Source organism: Scyliorhinus torazame, chromosome 5 (assembly GCF_047496885.1).
Source record: "Scyliorhinus torazame isolate Kashiwa2021f chromosome 5, sScyTor2.1, whole genome shotgun sequence".
Classification (NCBI taxonomy): domain Eukaryota; kingdom Metazoa; phylum Chordata; class Chondrichthyes; order Carcharhiniformes; family Scyliorhinidae; genus Scyliorhinus; species Scyliorhinus torazame.
In genome coordinates this window covers 208819621-208835625 of record NC_092711.1, presented here as the reverse complement: position 1 = coordinate 208835625, position 16005 = coordinate 208819621, and the positions used below count along the sequence as shown (strand labels likewise).

Sequence of the window (16005 nt, the reverse complement as noted above, 5' to 3'; positions counted from 1 at the left end):
GAGAAACTGAAAGGTCTGAAGCTGGATATGTCACCTGGACCAGATGGATTACACCCCAGGGTTCTAAACGAGATTGCTGAGGAGATTGTGGCGGCATTGTGGTGATCTTTCAGAAATCACTTGAGGCAGGGAGGGTCCCAGTGGACTAGAAAGTGGCTAATGTAACAACACAGTTTAAGAAGGGAGGGGCAGCACGGTGGCGCAGTGGGTTAGTCCTGCAGCCCCACAGTGCCGAGGTCCCAGGTTCGATCCCGACTCTGGGTCACTGTCCGTGTGGAGTTTGCACATTCACCCCGTGTTTGCGTGGGTTTCACCCCCACAACCCAAAGATGTGCAGGCTAGATGGATTGGCAATGCTAAATTGACCTTTAATTGGAAAAAATTAATTGGGTACTATAAATTTTTTATTTTTTTTTAATTTAAAAAAAAAGAAGGGAGGGAGACAGAAGACGGGAAATTTAAGGCCGGTTAGCCTGATTTTGGTCATTGTTAAGATTTTAGAGTCAATTATTAAAGATGAGATCGTGGATACTTGGAAGTGCATGATAAAATAAGACTGAGTCAGCATGGCTTTGTCAAGGGGAGGTCATGTCTGACAAATCTGTTAGAGTTCTTTGAGGAGGTAACAGGAAGTTAGACAAAGGAGAACCAGTGGATGTAATTTATTTAGATTTCAAGAAGGCTTTTGACAAGGTGCCGCATAGGAGACTTATTAAATAAGTTAAAAGCCCATTGAGTTAAGGGTAAGATCCTGGCATGGATAGAGGATTGGCTGACTGGCAGAAGGCAGAGAGTGGGGATAAAGGGGTCTTTTTCAGGATGGCAGCCAGAGACTAGTGGTGTGCCTCAGGGGTCTGTGCTGGGACCACAACTTTTCACAATATACATTCATGATCTGGAAGAAGGAACTGAAGGCACTGTGGTTAAGTTTGCAGATGATACAAAGATCTGTAGAGGGACAGGTAGTATTGAGAAAGCAGGGGGTTGCAAAAGGGTTTGGACAGGCTAGGAGAGTTGGCAAAGAAGTGGCAGATGGAATACAATGTGAAAAAGTGTGAGGTTATGTACTTTGGAAGGAGGAATGGAGGCATAGATTATTTTCTAAATGAGGAAACGCTTCGGAAATCAGAAGCACAAAGGCACTTCGGAGTTTATGTTCAAGATTCTCTCAAGGTTAACATGCAGGTTCAGTCAGCAAATTAGGAAGGCAAATGCAATGTTAGTATTCATGTCGAGAGGCTAGAATCCAAGACCAGGAATGTATAAGGCTCTGGTCAGACCCCATTTGGAGTATTGTGAGCAGTTTTGTGCCCTGTATCTAAGGAAGTATGTGATGACCTTGGAAAGGGTACCTCACCAGGTTGAAGAGTCACAAAGGAGCACAGCAGGAGCCGAAAGTCCACAAGGGGACAGTACGTTTCGAGGAGATAAGGAATAGATTCAGAGAACACAAATTCCCATGACAATAGAATGTGCTAATGACCCACTGTTCTGTTCGATCAATGATTTCATGGTAAATCTATATAGGGAACAGGGAAATTCTCAAATAGGCTAGGAAAGAGTGATGGGTCGATTTGCAGCTCGAGTCAACCATCAGCAAGAATGGCAATGCAAGGGCAGCATGGTGGTGCAGTGGGTTAGCCCTGCTGCCTCACGGTGCCGAGGTCCCAGGTTCGATCCCGACTCTGGGTCACTGTCTGTGTGGAGTTTGCACATTCTCCCCGTGTCTGCGTGGGTTTCGCCCCCACAACCCAAAAAGATGTGCTGGCTAGGTAGATTGGCCATGTTAAATTGCCTCTTAATTTAAAACAAAGAATTGCAATGCAAAGAATGAATTGTGTATCTCTTCAGCGACATTGTGTTTTCTGATTTTCCAGGTCCCTCGCTGGTGGCTTAATGACAATCGCACCAAAAAAGACCGAGAACCTCATTTAAATACATTAACTTTTCATTGGCGAGTTTCCCGCTGGCTCTTTCCCCGGACTGAATATTTGTTTCCAATATTGCTGTACTATGTAATATTTATGAATGTTTGCAACAGCTGTATAAAAACCAGAACCTGGCTGGAACACCGATAAGGACTGGTTCAAAATGATCAGCAAGAGGTTGGTATCTGATGTTAAGTAATGGGTTAAGAGACATTCCAATTAGTTGTCTCATTTATGTTAAGTATCCAATAATTGACACTGATATGTAAAGGGGCTTCAGGTGGCCTTTGTGTCAGGTGATGTGAAATAGAGTTTTGTGCAGTCTGTTAAAGTGAAATAAAGGTATTTTTGGAAAAGGAGCAGAACCTTTGACTCTTTATACAACAGCAGCTAAACATCTAACAAATGGTAGCAGAGGATGGTTGCTGTGCAAATGTGAAGGGTTGAAAGATACAACTTTTCCAGACCAAACCAAGGAGTGAGTGAGAAGAAGAAAAAAGAAGATATATGGCTGAACCTAGGATAAAGATGGCCGGATATGACTACCCCCTCTTATTATCTGAAAGGGGATCGTACAACCAATGGAGAAGTGCAGTAGTTATGTGGACTAAGGTAACTACCTTGGGAAAGAGAAAACGAGGTATGGCATTGGCTCTTTTTCCACCTTATGACAGTAAAATCCGAAGCAAAGTGTTTTCTGAGCTGGAATTGGAAGAGTTAGACTCAGAAGAAGGTCTGCAGACTCGATTACGTTATATGGATAAGATTTATAAAAAGGATGACTTGTTAAGTGCGTATGAAGCTTGGCCAGATTTTGATAGGTTCCGGAAAATAGAGGATTTCTCCATGGAAGACTATATAATGGAATTTGACAGACTATATAAAAGGCTGCAGAAACACAACCTGGAATTTCCACAGTCTGTGTTGGCCTTTAAATTACTTGACTGTGCTAGAGTAAGCAACATGGATAGGCTCCTGGTTTTGACAGGAGTTCATTTTGCGGATAAGGATACATTATTCGATCAGATAACAGAAGTTTTTAAAAGTTTCTGGGGAAACATTCGATTCCAATGGCTCTGATGACCCAAATAGGTCAGTCTGCCATGAAGCAAAATATGGAAGATACACTACTACCAGGATGGTGAAATCGTACCGGCTACAAACAGGTTCCAAGACTATAGAATGAGATCGGGACCCAGAAATTATGAAGACAGAAATCCAGTTAGAACCAACAATAGGAAGATGAACCCCAGAAATGCCCAGGGTATGATAAATCGAAGTTTTAGATGTGACTCTCAATACCATTATGCTTTCAACTGCTCAACACGTTGTAATAGAGTGTTTGAAGTGACACATGGCACAGAAGAGTCAGAAGAGGAAAAAGATAGTGACCAGAAAGAAGGCATTGTCCACAAGCAGTTTTATTCTGGTAATGAGGGTGTTGGTTGCAGAATCCTTCAATTGTGCTGTATTGGGCAGTGGCTGCACATCTACTGTGTGTGGAATTGACTGGTGAAAATGTTACCTGGACTACTTGAATACTGAAAATCGTAACAAGGTTAAGGTATTTGAAAGTTCCACAAGTTTCAGGTTTGGGGATGATAGTCGCTGAAAAAAGTGGTGACCCCTTGCAATATTGCCGGAATGAATCATTTCATTAGCACTGATGTTGTATCAAGTGAGATAACTTTGCTTCTGAGCAGACCGTCAATGAAGAAAGCACACATGAAACTGGATATGGAACAGGATAAAGCAACAGTTTTTGGAAAGACGGTGGACTTACAATATACACAGTCGGGACACTATTGTATTCCATTACTGACAAATAATATTTCAAGTACAGTTGTTAAGGATGTGTTAATGGCAGTTGAAAATGGGACCTTAGCTGATAAAAAGCTTGTTGTATTAAAACTGCATAGGCAATTTGCGCATCCGTCTCCTCGGAAGGAGAGGAAGAGGACGATTGCAAAGAGTGGAAGGTGGGGGCGGGGGTTGGATTTGTGAGTGGCCTGACATCTTGCGAAAGACTTTGTGCCCCACACTCCTCCCAATAGGTGCTAGAATGAACAGTCAGCCTCGATACAATTCTAATAGGACCAGACAGAGTTAATGCAGGGAGGATGTTCCTAATGTTGGAAGTGTCCAGAACCAGAGGTCACATTCTGAGGATAAGAGCTAGAGCATTTAGGACTGAGATGAGGAAAAAAGTCTTCACTCAGAGAGCGGTCAGCCTGTGGAATTCATTACCACAGAAATTAGTTGAGGCCAAAACACTGGATAAAAGCAAATTACTGCAGATGCTGTGGATGCGGTCTGAAAGCATTCAGGATCCTGACCTTCCCATTTTAACACAAGACCCTGCTCCAATGCCCACATGTCTGTCCTTGACCTGCTGCAATGTTCCAGTGAAGCTCAACGCAAACTGAAGGAACAGCATCTCACCTTCCGGTTAGGCACGCTACAGCCTTCTGGTCTCAACATCGAATTCAACAACTTCAGGTGATTTAGCTCTACCCCAACTCGACCCCTTTGTTTTCATCCCATTTCATTTTTACTGTCTTCTACCATTTCTTTCTTTCTTGTCTTTCTTTATAATACCCCCCATCTTATCCCCCCTTTCCTTACCTTTTCTCCCCTTTGCTTCCCCTTCCCCTCCCCCCACATCTACATCTGTCACAGTTTACCCTCAGGTGTTAGTTTCTCTGCTGTTTGGCCTTTCACACCATTTGTTCTCTATGGGGACTGCCATTAGCACCCTTTCCCCTTGGTTTCTGTGGCTATTAGCACTCTGTTCCCTTGGTTTCTGTGGCTATGACTCATCTTTCATTCTCTCACCCCACAGGATAAATATTTCCCACTTTCTAAGTCTTTTAGCTTTGACAAAGGGTCATCTGGATTCGAAACGTTAGCTCTTTTCTCGCCCTACAGATGCTGCCGGACCTGCTGAGATTTTACAGCATTTTCTCTTTGAGGCCAAAACATGGTGGGCGGGATTTTCCCTTGATGGGGTCCTCCGCTTTGCTGGCAGCGCACTCACACCCGCAGATATCCCCACGGCATGGGGGTGGCCACAATGGGAAACTCTATTTTCTGGCTGCCTGGACGGAGGATCCCTCTGCTGGCGGGAAAGGGTCTGGTGAGATGGAGAATCTAGCCCGGTATGCTTTCAAGAAGCAGTTAGATGTGGCACTTGGGGGCAAAGAGGATCAATGGATATTGGGGGAAAAGCGGTACCAAGCTGGTGATTTGGATCATCAGCCATGATTATTCTATTATCGGAGGAAGCTCAAAGGACCGAATGGCCTCCTCCTGCTCCTATTTTCCATGTTTCTTTACTTTACCCGATAGACGTTCAGACAGTACCTTTGGGAGTCCTGCTGCATGTATCATCTGCACCCCACCAACTGAAGCAGTCTGCCCACGGCAGGGGGGTTTGGAAAGAGGCAAACATGTAGTACAGGCTGTAGGCAATGATGCAGCAGTACGAAATGTTGACAATTGCAATCAGGAGGACCATAGTGATCCCCACGCCTGAAAAAAAGGAAGAAACGGGAGAACAGATTATATGAATTACTGATTTGAAATCAATTCTTTGAGCAAATGAATCCAAACATTTGCAAGGGAGGGGGAAGTAAATATTGCAAGAGCAAACATATGTTTAAGAGGAAGGGAATAATAAAATAGAATGCGGTCCCATTAATAACAGATGCAGGTGAGTCCATAATGAATAAAAAATGGCAAGTGTGTTAAATTAATCTTTTGTGTCCATTTTCAAAGCAGTAAAACCTGGTGAACCTCCTGGTTGGACTGAGGGGTTGACATCTGGCCAGGTCTTATTGCTTGACCTGTTGATTTTTTCCAGAACTTTCTGGATCTATAATCTATTTCCTTGGTTTTGTGGGTATTCAGGAAAAAGGACACAGGACGGAAATCTCTGACCTGGGATGAAGTCCCGGGATAGGGGTAGGGATGTGGAATGTTTCTAACAGCAGAGGCCAATAGCAAACCACCCTGTATCTTCTGGCCCCCAACCTAATGAATTATGCATCTGGAGTTTTAACGCCATAGTCCATGGCGCGATGGGCTTGATTGACCAGCCCCGCTACATTATCAGGGTGCTATACTTATGAGACACCCCACGTTATTGACCCACCATTGAAGAAGGTGGATCTCCTGGAACATTCTGAGGCTAAAAATTAGATCGCCTTGAAGCCACTGAAGCTGGCAAATCGACCTAATGCCACCCACCCATTGCCATGCTGTCTAGGGTTGCTGGTGATCTCCATCCCAAACTCCAGAGGTAGCCCCAGGCATAATTCAACGAAGTCATGACTTCTGCATGCCACGTTCTTCCAGACTTGTTTAGGACCGGTGCCTTTTCCCGCTGGTGTTGCGGCAAATTGGGCATAAGGGGGGTTATGGATTCCGATAATACCTTCACCTGCATCCCACAAATGGGATGCAAGTCAAATTTACACTGATCTCCAGTGGGTTTCTCGATCTGCCATGGTGGGCCCCAGCAGAAGATCCTGTGGGAAATTTGCACCAGCATAAAACTGACCTCACGCTAAATTCTTCTCTTTCCAACCCCCCCCCCCCCCCCCCACCCCCCCACCCACAACCTGCTCCATACCCCCAACTAGTCCTTCAGCCGTTGCTAGATGTTATGTGGGGTGAATTGAATTGGCTGAAGAGTGACATCTATGATGCTGGGACCTCTGGAGAAGACCGCGATGGATCATCCACTCGGCACTTCTGGTTGAAGATTATTGCGAATGCGTCAGTGTGTTTTTTGCACTGATGTGCTGGGCTCCTCCATCATTGAGGATGGGGATATTTGTGGAGCCTCCTCCGACAGTGAGTTCTTTAATTGTCCACCACCATTCACTACTGGATTTGACAGGACTGCAGAACTTAAACCTGATTCATTCGCTGTGGAATCGCTTAGCTCTGTCTATCACTTACTGCTTATGTTGTTTGGCATGCAAGCAGTCTATGTTGCAGCTTCACCAGGTTGATACCTGGTATGCCTGATGTTGCTCCTCCTGAACTCTTCATTGAACCAGGGTTGATCCTCTGGCTTGGTGGTAATGATAGAATGAGGATTTGTCGGTCATCAGGTTACAGATTGTAGTTGAGTACAGTTTTACTGCTGCTGATAGCCCACAGAACTTTATGGATGCCCTATCTAGAGTTGCTAGATCTGTTCAAAGTCTATCCCATTTAGCAAGGTGGTAGTACCACGCAACACGGTGGAGGGTATCCTCAATAAGAAGATGGGACTTTGTCTCCACAAGTACTGTGAGGTGGTCATTCCTACTGATACTGTCATGGACAAATGGATCTGCAGCAATCAGGTTGGTGAGGCTGAGGTGGGGTGGTGGTGCAGTGGTATTGTCACTGGACTAGTAATCCAGAGACCTTGAGCACTCTGGGATCCCAGGTTCAAATCCCGCCACTGCAGATGGTGAAAATTGAATTAAATAAAAATCTGGAATTAAAAGTCTAATGATGACAACGAAACCATTGTTGATTGTCGTAAACAAACCATCTGGTTCAGTATGTCCTTCAGGGAAGGAAATATGCCATCCTTACCTGGTATGTATGTGACTCCAGACCCACTGCAACGTGGTTAACTCTTGTAAGGCTTTTGGGCAATTCGGCCCTTTTTTGACTGCCCAGGAATAAAACCCAGAGACTGTAAACTGGACACTTTTCAGCCAAAGGAACGTAACCAAATTTCCCAGCAGGCTTGGTCCGCTGAGCTGAGTAGGGGCATAGGTATTTACAACCCCCCCCCCCCCCCCGCCTCCCAGGAGCTACAAGGAAGAAGGAGCCAGACAACGAGATAAGATTAAAACACAGACAAAGGGGCACGGGAATACACAGGGGGCCTGCCTGCAAGCAGGACAATGGGATGGTCATAGCCCCATGCAGATGTAAATGACTTTGCCTCCACCAGAGCAGAATCCAATCAACACCCCATCAACACAGCGAGGTGAGAATAGCAGCGATCTACGGAGCAGATGGAAGACTTTGAAAATCTTCACAAGGGAGCTCAACCTCGTTATCTCAAAAAGCAGACTGGAGGCGGACCTAGGGGAGGTACTCCCATCTGGACAGGTCTGCCCGGCTCAAAGGGGGCAGGACCAGCGGGAACTTTAAACCTTACCGATTCAATGCAAAAGGGGCTGGCCGAACACAGGAAAAAGCCAGGTAAAACGGATATAAAAGGGGCTGTGTTTCGATTGAGGGTCTCTTGGCTTGACCTCTCCACCTTCGACTTGACCTCCCGCAGCCTTGGATCGTAAGTACCCTGCAGCAGCTTGCGAAACTCCCTTGACTTTGATAGTGGTTGAGGCTTTGGGGCAGGGGGCTTGATTTGTGTTTTGTGCCATTGCTAAAATTGTGTAACAATAAGATTTTACGTTGTGTCCATTATAGTACTTCCTGAATAGACTTCGTTTGTGTTAGAGTTTAAGATTTTATTATAATTTCTTCTGTTTGATGATTTTGACCTGGGTTTTGCAATAAACCTCGATTTGCTGATAATTGGAGTCGTTTAAATTCTTCAATCTCTCACCAGCGATCTCTGACCAAGTCATTGTTAAGATATTCCTCACCTTAATTCCGGGGTCGAGAATCTCGGGTCATCTTGAACGATTCGAACCCGTTCACTCAGGACAGGCTGCTGGTTAGGTAATAAACAGCAGTGTCCTATTCTCTCTCTTGGGAAAGCTACTCCAGCGAAGTAGGAACCGGGTGGGTGTTGTACCACCGGCAAGAGAGAGAATCACCTGGGCATTGGTGGGGGTCTGGATATCTGTGTGATATAAGCCTCAGGCTTCCGGTTAGGGATAAACGGCAGGCTTGATTCAGTGCTCTCTCCCGCGGAGGTGTCCCAGTGCGGCATCCCCTGGCCTCTGAAGTTTCAGTGCCAGCTGGAGAGAGACACACACAGATACTCAAACCCCAGATATCGGCCCAGTAGTGGAGTAGCAGAGATGGAACCCTCTACACTCTTAACTGCCTCTCAAGGGAAATAAGGGATGTACAATAAATGCTGGCGCAGCCTGCGATGCCCAGGTCCCATAAACACATTTTTAAAAAGGTCAAGTATGTTTTTTGGTCTTGTCCGTTCCTTCACCACCTGCGGAAGAACTAATCCAGCAGTTATGCCTTTCAGGATCCGGCCAGCTCGGTCTGTGGTGGCGCTACTGAGCCAATCTTGGTGATGGACACTGAAGTCCTCCAAGCAGAATACATTCTGCGTCCTTGTCACTCTCAGTGCTTCCTCCAAGTGGTTTTCAACGTGGAGGAGTATGGAGTTATCAGCTGAGGGGGGGGTTGGGGGGTGGAGGGGAGAGGGGGAGGTGCAATACATGGTAATTAGCAGGTGATTTCCTTGCCCATATTTGACCTGATGCCATGAGACCCCAAAGGGTCCAGAGTCGATGACTCCCAGGGCAATTCCCTCGTGACTGTATCCCACCGTGCTGCCTACCATCTCTGCTGGGTCTATCCTGCTGGTGAGACAGAACGTACCCAGGATTAGTGATGGTGGTGTCTGGGACATTATTTGTAAGGTATGATTCCGTGGCTACGATGAGGTCAGCCTGTTGCTTGAATAATCTGTGGGACATCTCTCCCAATTTTGGCACAAGCCCCCAAATGTTAGTACGGAGGACTTTACTGGACAGGGTTTTCCACTGTCGCTTCCAATACCCAGGTTGGCGCCAGCCATTTCAACGGCATTTTAAGAGTCAAATACATTGTTGTGGGTCTGGAGATACATGTAGGCCAGACCAGGTAAGGACTGCAGATTTTCTTCCTTAAAGCTTGTGTGCATGTGTGTGTGAGGGTGAGAGAAAGAGCCCTTCAACTTGGAGTGAGCCAGGCACATAGACATTCATCCTGCCATCTTCCTACTCCCTCCCCAAAAATTTACCCACAAAGCAGGCTGGGTGAGGAGGAAAACCCACTTTTAACCCCTACTTTTGTGTGAATTCCACAAAGACTAACATGGAGTGTGTGTCACCAGAGGCGATTCAGTGTTAGTTAAACACAACTCCTTAGCTCAACCCCACGTCTCCATTGGCAACCAGGATTTGGGGCCTAGTCTCCCACTCTCCAGATCTGCTTCTTCAGCAAAAAAGGGAAAAAAACTTCTTTTGGTTAACTCCTCCTTGACACTCTTTCATTGACATTTTTGTTAATTCCTCCTTTCTTTATATTATCAATTTATTGCTTTGATATTAATTTTTTTTAAATTAATGTTTAATGTTGTGCCAAACCTTAACTCTGATAAGAAGTTTTAACCAGAATTCAATAACAATCGAACACCATTGCTCACGTGAATTGTGTGCTATTCAACAAACACTAACCTTGTAATATTGGCATGGCTTTCCACGCGGCAACAGGTCCGAGGCTGGCAAACTGCCCAAAGGAAGTTTCCATAAAAAACATTGGCATCCCAGCGAGTGCCAGCATGAATGTGTAGGGAATGAGAAACGCACCTGGAAAATACAGGAAAGGACTTCAGTGGAGGTACTGGAACGATTTGGGCTAGGAGTGGGGTTCACCGCCTGGGTGAAGCTCCCGTGCCACGCTCTCAAAGCGAGCATCCAAACTAACACCAGTAGCTCTGAATACTTCCAGCTACAGAGAGGACCAAGACAGGGCTGCCCCCTGCCCCCACTCTTGTTCGCATTAGCGATCAAACCACTGCCGTAGCCTTGCGGGATGTAAAAAGCTGGAAGGGAATCCGGAGAGGAGACAGAGAGCACAGAGTCTCACTCTATGCAGAGTGATGACCTGCTCCTCTATGTCTTTCAGCCACAGGAGGGACTGAAGGCAATGCTGCAGACCCTGAAACAGTTTGGAACCTTTTTTTGGGTTACAAACTTAACCTGGGCAAAAGTGAGGCATTCCCAGTGAACCCAAATGGGGGAGGAGCAGAGCTGGAGGGGCTCCCGTTTAAAATGGCCCAGAACAGATTCCATTACCTGGGCATTCAGATAGCCAGAGACTGGGCACAGATCCACAAGTGAAACCTGACCAGCCTTGTGGAGAAAGTAAACAAGGACCTACAAAGGTGGGGCTCACTCCCACTCTCCCTGGCAGGGAGATTGCACATGATCAAGATGAACATACTGTCGAGGTTCCTCTTCCTGTTTAAATCCATACCGATCTTCATCTCCAAGGCCTTTTTCCAGAATATAGACAGTCAAATCATGGCATTTGTGTGTGTGTGTGTGTGGGGGGGGGGGCTGATAAGAACCCGAGAATTCCCAAATCAACACTGCAAAGAAGGAAAATCAGAGGGAGCTTGGCTTCACCAAACCTACAATACTACCACTGGGCAGCAACGGCAGAGAGTGAGGGGATGGGTACACGAACCCGGCACAGGTTGGGTACAAATGGAGGAGGCCTCTGTGAAGGAATGACCCTCCGGGCCCTGGCTACAGCAGCACCCCCATTCCCCTCAACAAGATACACAACGAGCCCAGTGGTAGCAGCCACGCTGAGAACGTGGGCCCAACTGAGATAACATACCGACAGTTACTGGACAGAGCTCGAACACCACTGGACGAGACCAGACAAAAATGGGGACAGAGGTAGGGTGGGGACTCTGGAGTGAAGCACTGAGCAGGGCTAACACCACCTCCTCCTGCGCAAGGCTTAGCCTAATGCAGCTCAAGGTGGTACACAGAGCGCACCTGACCAGAACCCAAATGAGCAGGTTCTTCCCGGAGGTGGAGGATAAATTTGAGAGGTGCCAGAGGGGTCCGGCCAACCACACCCTCATGTTCTGGGCTTGACCCAAGCTTGCTGGGTTCTGGACAGCCTTCTCCGAGGCAATGTCCAAGGTTGTGGGGGTGAGGGTGAAGCCTTGCCCAATAGTGGCAATCTTCGGGGTATCGGAGAACCAGAACTACACACAGGGAAGGGGGCTAAGGCCCTTGTTTTCGCTTTCCTAATCGCATGTCGGAGAATCCTGCTCGCTGGCGATCAGCAGCATCACCCACAGTTGCAGATTGGCTTGCTGCCCTGCGAGCATGCCATCCGAGGGTCCGAGGAAGGCTTCCTAGATACTGTTTGTCACCCTGTTCCAAAACCTTTTCGAGGCCAGCACAAGGAGTAAGCTAAAAATTAAAAAAACAAGATAGATAGGGAACCAATGGGCTGCGCAACCTGGGGTGGGGTGGGAGGAACAGGGGAAGTATTCAAGGGAACGGGGAGGGACCATAGACCGACCCAGAGGGCGGCAAAATTAATTTAGAACCAATTAAAAGAAAGACAAAATAAACCTCTTCTGTACAATAAAGTAAATTAACGCAGGTAAGAAAAATGTGATGCATATATCCAATTGTTTATAAATATGAGAAATGCCAATAAAAAGATTTCCAAAAAAAGAATTTGCATAGAAGGACCAAGAGATTGATTAAGAGGAGAAAATAGAGTGTGAGTGTAAACTTGCAAGGAACATAAAAGCGGATTGTAAAGCTTCTATAATTTTGTAAAAGGAGAAAGATTAGTGAAGACCAAAACAAGCCAAACGATATTCAAGAGCGTGGGAATGGCAGAACAATTAAACAACTATTTTGCTTCTGTCTGTCATGATAGTCAAACACACACATCATGATAGACAGACCAACAGACAAATTAGCACACATAACATGACAGCCAATCACAGACAAGGACAGAGACAGTATAAGACGAGAAACACGACACCTGGTGGCCAGTCCATCTAGAGACCAGGACAAGGACAGGACCTGATTAACAACACACTCAGGGAGTCACCACGTGCAGAGTATCAAGACAGGTCTGTAAGTAGCAAGTTGGAATAAAACAGCGTTGTACCAATTGCAACCGTGTTGGTTCATCTGTACCTCAGAGCACCCAACACCACACTGTCTTTATGGAGGAAGACACAAATTACTTACCAGAAATGCAAGGAAACCAAGGGTCCAGTGAGAAAGAGGAATTGAAGGAAATTTGCATTGGAAAATAAAAATAGTGCTGGAGAAAAGAATGGGACTCAAAGTCGATAAATCCCATGGCCTGACAATCTACATCCCAGAGTACTAAGGGAGGTGGTCATGGAAATAAAGGATGCTTTGGTTGTCATCTTCCAAAATCCTGTAGATTCTGGAACAGTCCCAGCAGGCTGGAAGGTGGCAAATGTAAGCCCGCTATTTACAAAAGGAGGGAGGGAGAATACAGAATTACAACCCTGTGAGCTTAATATCAGGAATACTGAAAATGCTCAAGTCTATTATGAAGGATATGATAACAGGACACTTAGAAAATATCAATGGAATTAGACAAAGCCAACATGGATTTATGAATGGGAAATCATGTTTGACAAACCTACTCGGGTTTTTTGAATACATAACTAGTAAAAGGTCAAGAAAGAACCCGTGGATGCGGTGTATTTGATTTTTCAGAAAGTGCACGAAGTGCATTTCAATCATTCAAGCATTTGATTTCACTGTACTTACCACTCTTTAATGTGGTCAATGTTTATAGACATTGGGTTTTCACCACTTATGCCACTGAAGCGTGAAGTGATATGAATGGATCAAAACTGCAGATGGTTTTTATGATCTGTCAATCACAAACAATTACTTAAAGCCATGAATGGATTGCAGACGGTGAATCAGTGGGAACCAGATTCAGGCACAGTTGCTCTCCTTCGAGGAATGGACATGTGGAACTGCAAGGTAAGTATTACAACTATAATTCTTCTCACCACAGCTTCTGTCTGAATGGCTCTCTAGCTTCCAGACAGGGACCCCTTTTCTCGGGTGGGGGGGGGGGGTGTGATCTATGGTGGGGGGGGGGGTCTGTGGAGGGGATTGGTTTAGGCAGGAGTCCCTGTAGAGGGATCCTCCTATTACAGGGGTCCCTGTGGTGGGTCCCACTATTACAGGAGCCCTGGGGGGTCCATGCATTACATTGGCCCCTGTGGGGTGTCCATCTATTACAGGAGTCCCTGTGGGGTGTCCATCTATTACAGGAGTCCCTATTGGGGGTCCCCCTATTACAGACATCCCTGGAAGGTCCCCCTTTTACAAGGGTCTAGGGGATCCCCTATTACATGGGTCTGAGGGGGAGGTCCCTCTATTACATGTGTTTCTGGGTGGCTCCCCCTGGAACAGGAGTCTGTGTGGGGGTCCCACTATTGCAGGAGTCTCTATGGGCGGTCACCCTATTATAGGGGTCCCTGGAGGGTCCCCCTAACATAGGAGTCCCTGGGGCATCCCTCTATCACAGGGGTCTCTGGGGGGCCTCCCTAATACAGGGGTCACTGGGGATGTCCCCCATTGCAGGAGTCACTAGAGGGGGTCCACATATTACAGGGGACCCTGGGGTAGGTCCCGCTATTACATGTGTCCCTGGAGGGGGTCCACCTACAGGGGTCCATGGGTATGGTCCCACTATTACAGGGGGTCCCCATTACACAGGTCCGAAGGGGTGGGTTGGTCACTCCCACACTTGGGGGAAGGCAATCTGGGAGCGGGGGTTGCTGTCCGGTGGGGTGGGCAATGGGGTCAGTGCCAATTTGTGGTGCGGGGATCAGGATCAATTTACAGTGCGGTGCGGGGTGTTTGTTTCCAATCTGTGTTGCGGGGGCGGGATACACGCCATTGGACCTCGCTATCGGCTGCCCGCTCAAGATGTTGGCCCAAGAGCAGGGATCTCTGGGAATCGCTTGTATTCCATGCCATGCATAAACTACATGGCGAGGGGTGGCACGTGATGCAGTGGTTAGCACTGGGACTGCGGCGCTGAGGACCCGGGTTCGAATCCCGGCCCTGGGTCACTGTCCGTGTGGTATTTGCATATTCTCCCCGTGTCTGCATGTGTTTTACCCCCACAACCCAAAGATGTGCAGGTTAGGTGGATTGGCCACACTGAACTGCACCTTAATTGGAAAAAATATAATAATTGGGTACTCTAAATTTTAAAAAAACTTGCATGGCGTGCAACACTGAATTGCATCCGGCTTTGCGACCACTTGGGGCTTGTAAAACTAATACAATTCAGCTCCGGCAGGAGAACATCGTCTCCCAAATGGAGAATCCAGCCCTAAATATGTCAAGGGGCATGGGGAGAGTGTGGGAGTTGCCGTTGAGGTAGAGGATCAGACATATTGAATGGTGAAGCAAGGTCAATGGTCCAAATGACCTAATCCTGCTCCTATCTTCTATTTCTCGAAGATTCTAAGTCCATGAATTACTCCACCGAATTCTGTTTTGCTCTCTCCGATATTTTTGATTTCACGACAGTACCTCCTCCATTTTTGTAAGCCAGGTAAGGGAATCGCCAGATGTTGCCCAGACCCACTGCCAAGCCGATTACTGAGAGAATGTAGTCCGTCTTTGAAGACCAGTTGCCGCGCTCCACATTCTCGTCACTTTCACCCGCATGTCCTTTGGTGACAGCCTGGGGGGGAGGGGGAGAGAGAGGAAATAGCCGACACAGAAATGAGACTTTATCAGAGTGGAACTCAAACACAAAGTTCAGGTTTTACCCACTACAGAAACACTGGGGGAATTTTCCAGTCCCAAGAACAGCTGATTTTATAACAGGTGGACAATAGGGCTTGTGCTGGGTTTACCTCCATCATTAACTGAAGGCAAGAGTGCATGCTGTCAACCATAGTGCACCCCTGTGACCACATGTGAAATCAAAACTTCTTAACCGAGGGCAGTACGGTGGCGCAGTGGGTTAGCCCTTTTGCCTCACGGCGCCAAGGTCCCAGGTTCGATCTCGGCTCTGGGTCACTGTCCGTGTGGAGTTTGCACATTCTCCCCGTGTTTGCATGGGGTTCGCCCCCACAACCCAAAAATGTGCAGGCTAGGTGGATTGGTCACGCTAAATTGCCCCTTAATTGGAAAAAGTGAATTGGGTACTCTAAATTTATTTTTTAAAACTTCTTAACCTTTCATTCCCTACCACTTCTAGGTGCTGCCCTGACATCCACGGCCAAGATGGAGTCGTGCTGTGTGGCCGCTGCTGCCTATACAGCCACAAAGGGAAATACTGAAAAGGTCACAGGTAAGAGGGA

The 16005-nt window shown here is 46.8% G+C and overlaps 1 protein-coding gene across 1 annotated transcript in view; it reads right to left on the bottom strand.

Annotated features, from left to right (window-relative positions):
- Positions 1 to 15597, bottom strand: part of LOC140418102 (sodium- and chloride-dependent neutral and basic amino acid transporter B(0+)-like) — a 92042-nt gene extending 76445 nt beyond the window's left edge. Inside the window, exons 1-4 of the mRNA XM_072501521.1 lie at positions 15556 to 15597; positions 15227 to 15380; positions 10313 to 10444; positions 5292 to 5459 (exon numbers count right to left, since the gene is read on the bottom strand). Coding sequence (XP_072357622.1) covers positions 5292 to 5459; positions 10313 to 10444; positions 15227 to 15380; positions 15556 to 15597 — 496 coding nt within the window. The remainder of the gene's footprint in view (positions 1 to 5291; positions 5460 to 10312; positions 10445 to 15226; positions 15381 to 15555) is intronic.
- Between the last annotated feature and the right edge of the window lie 408 nt (positions 15598 to 16005).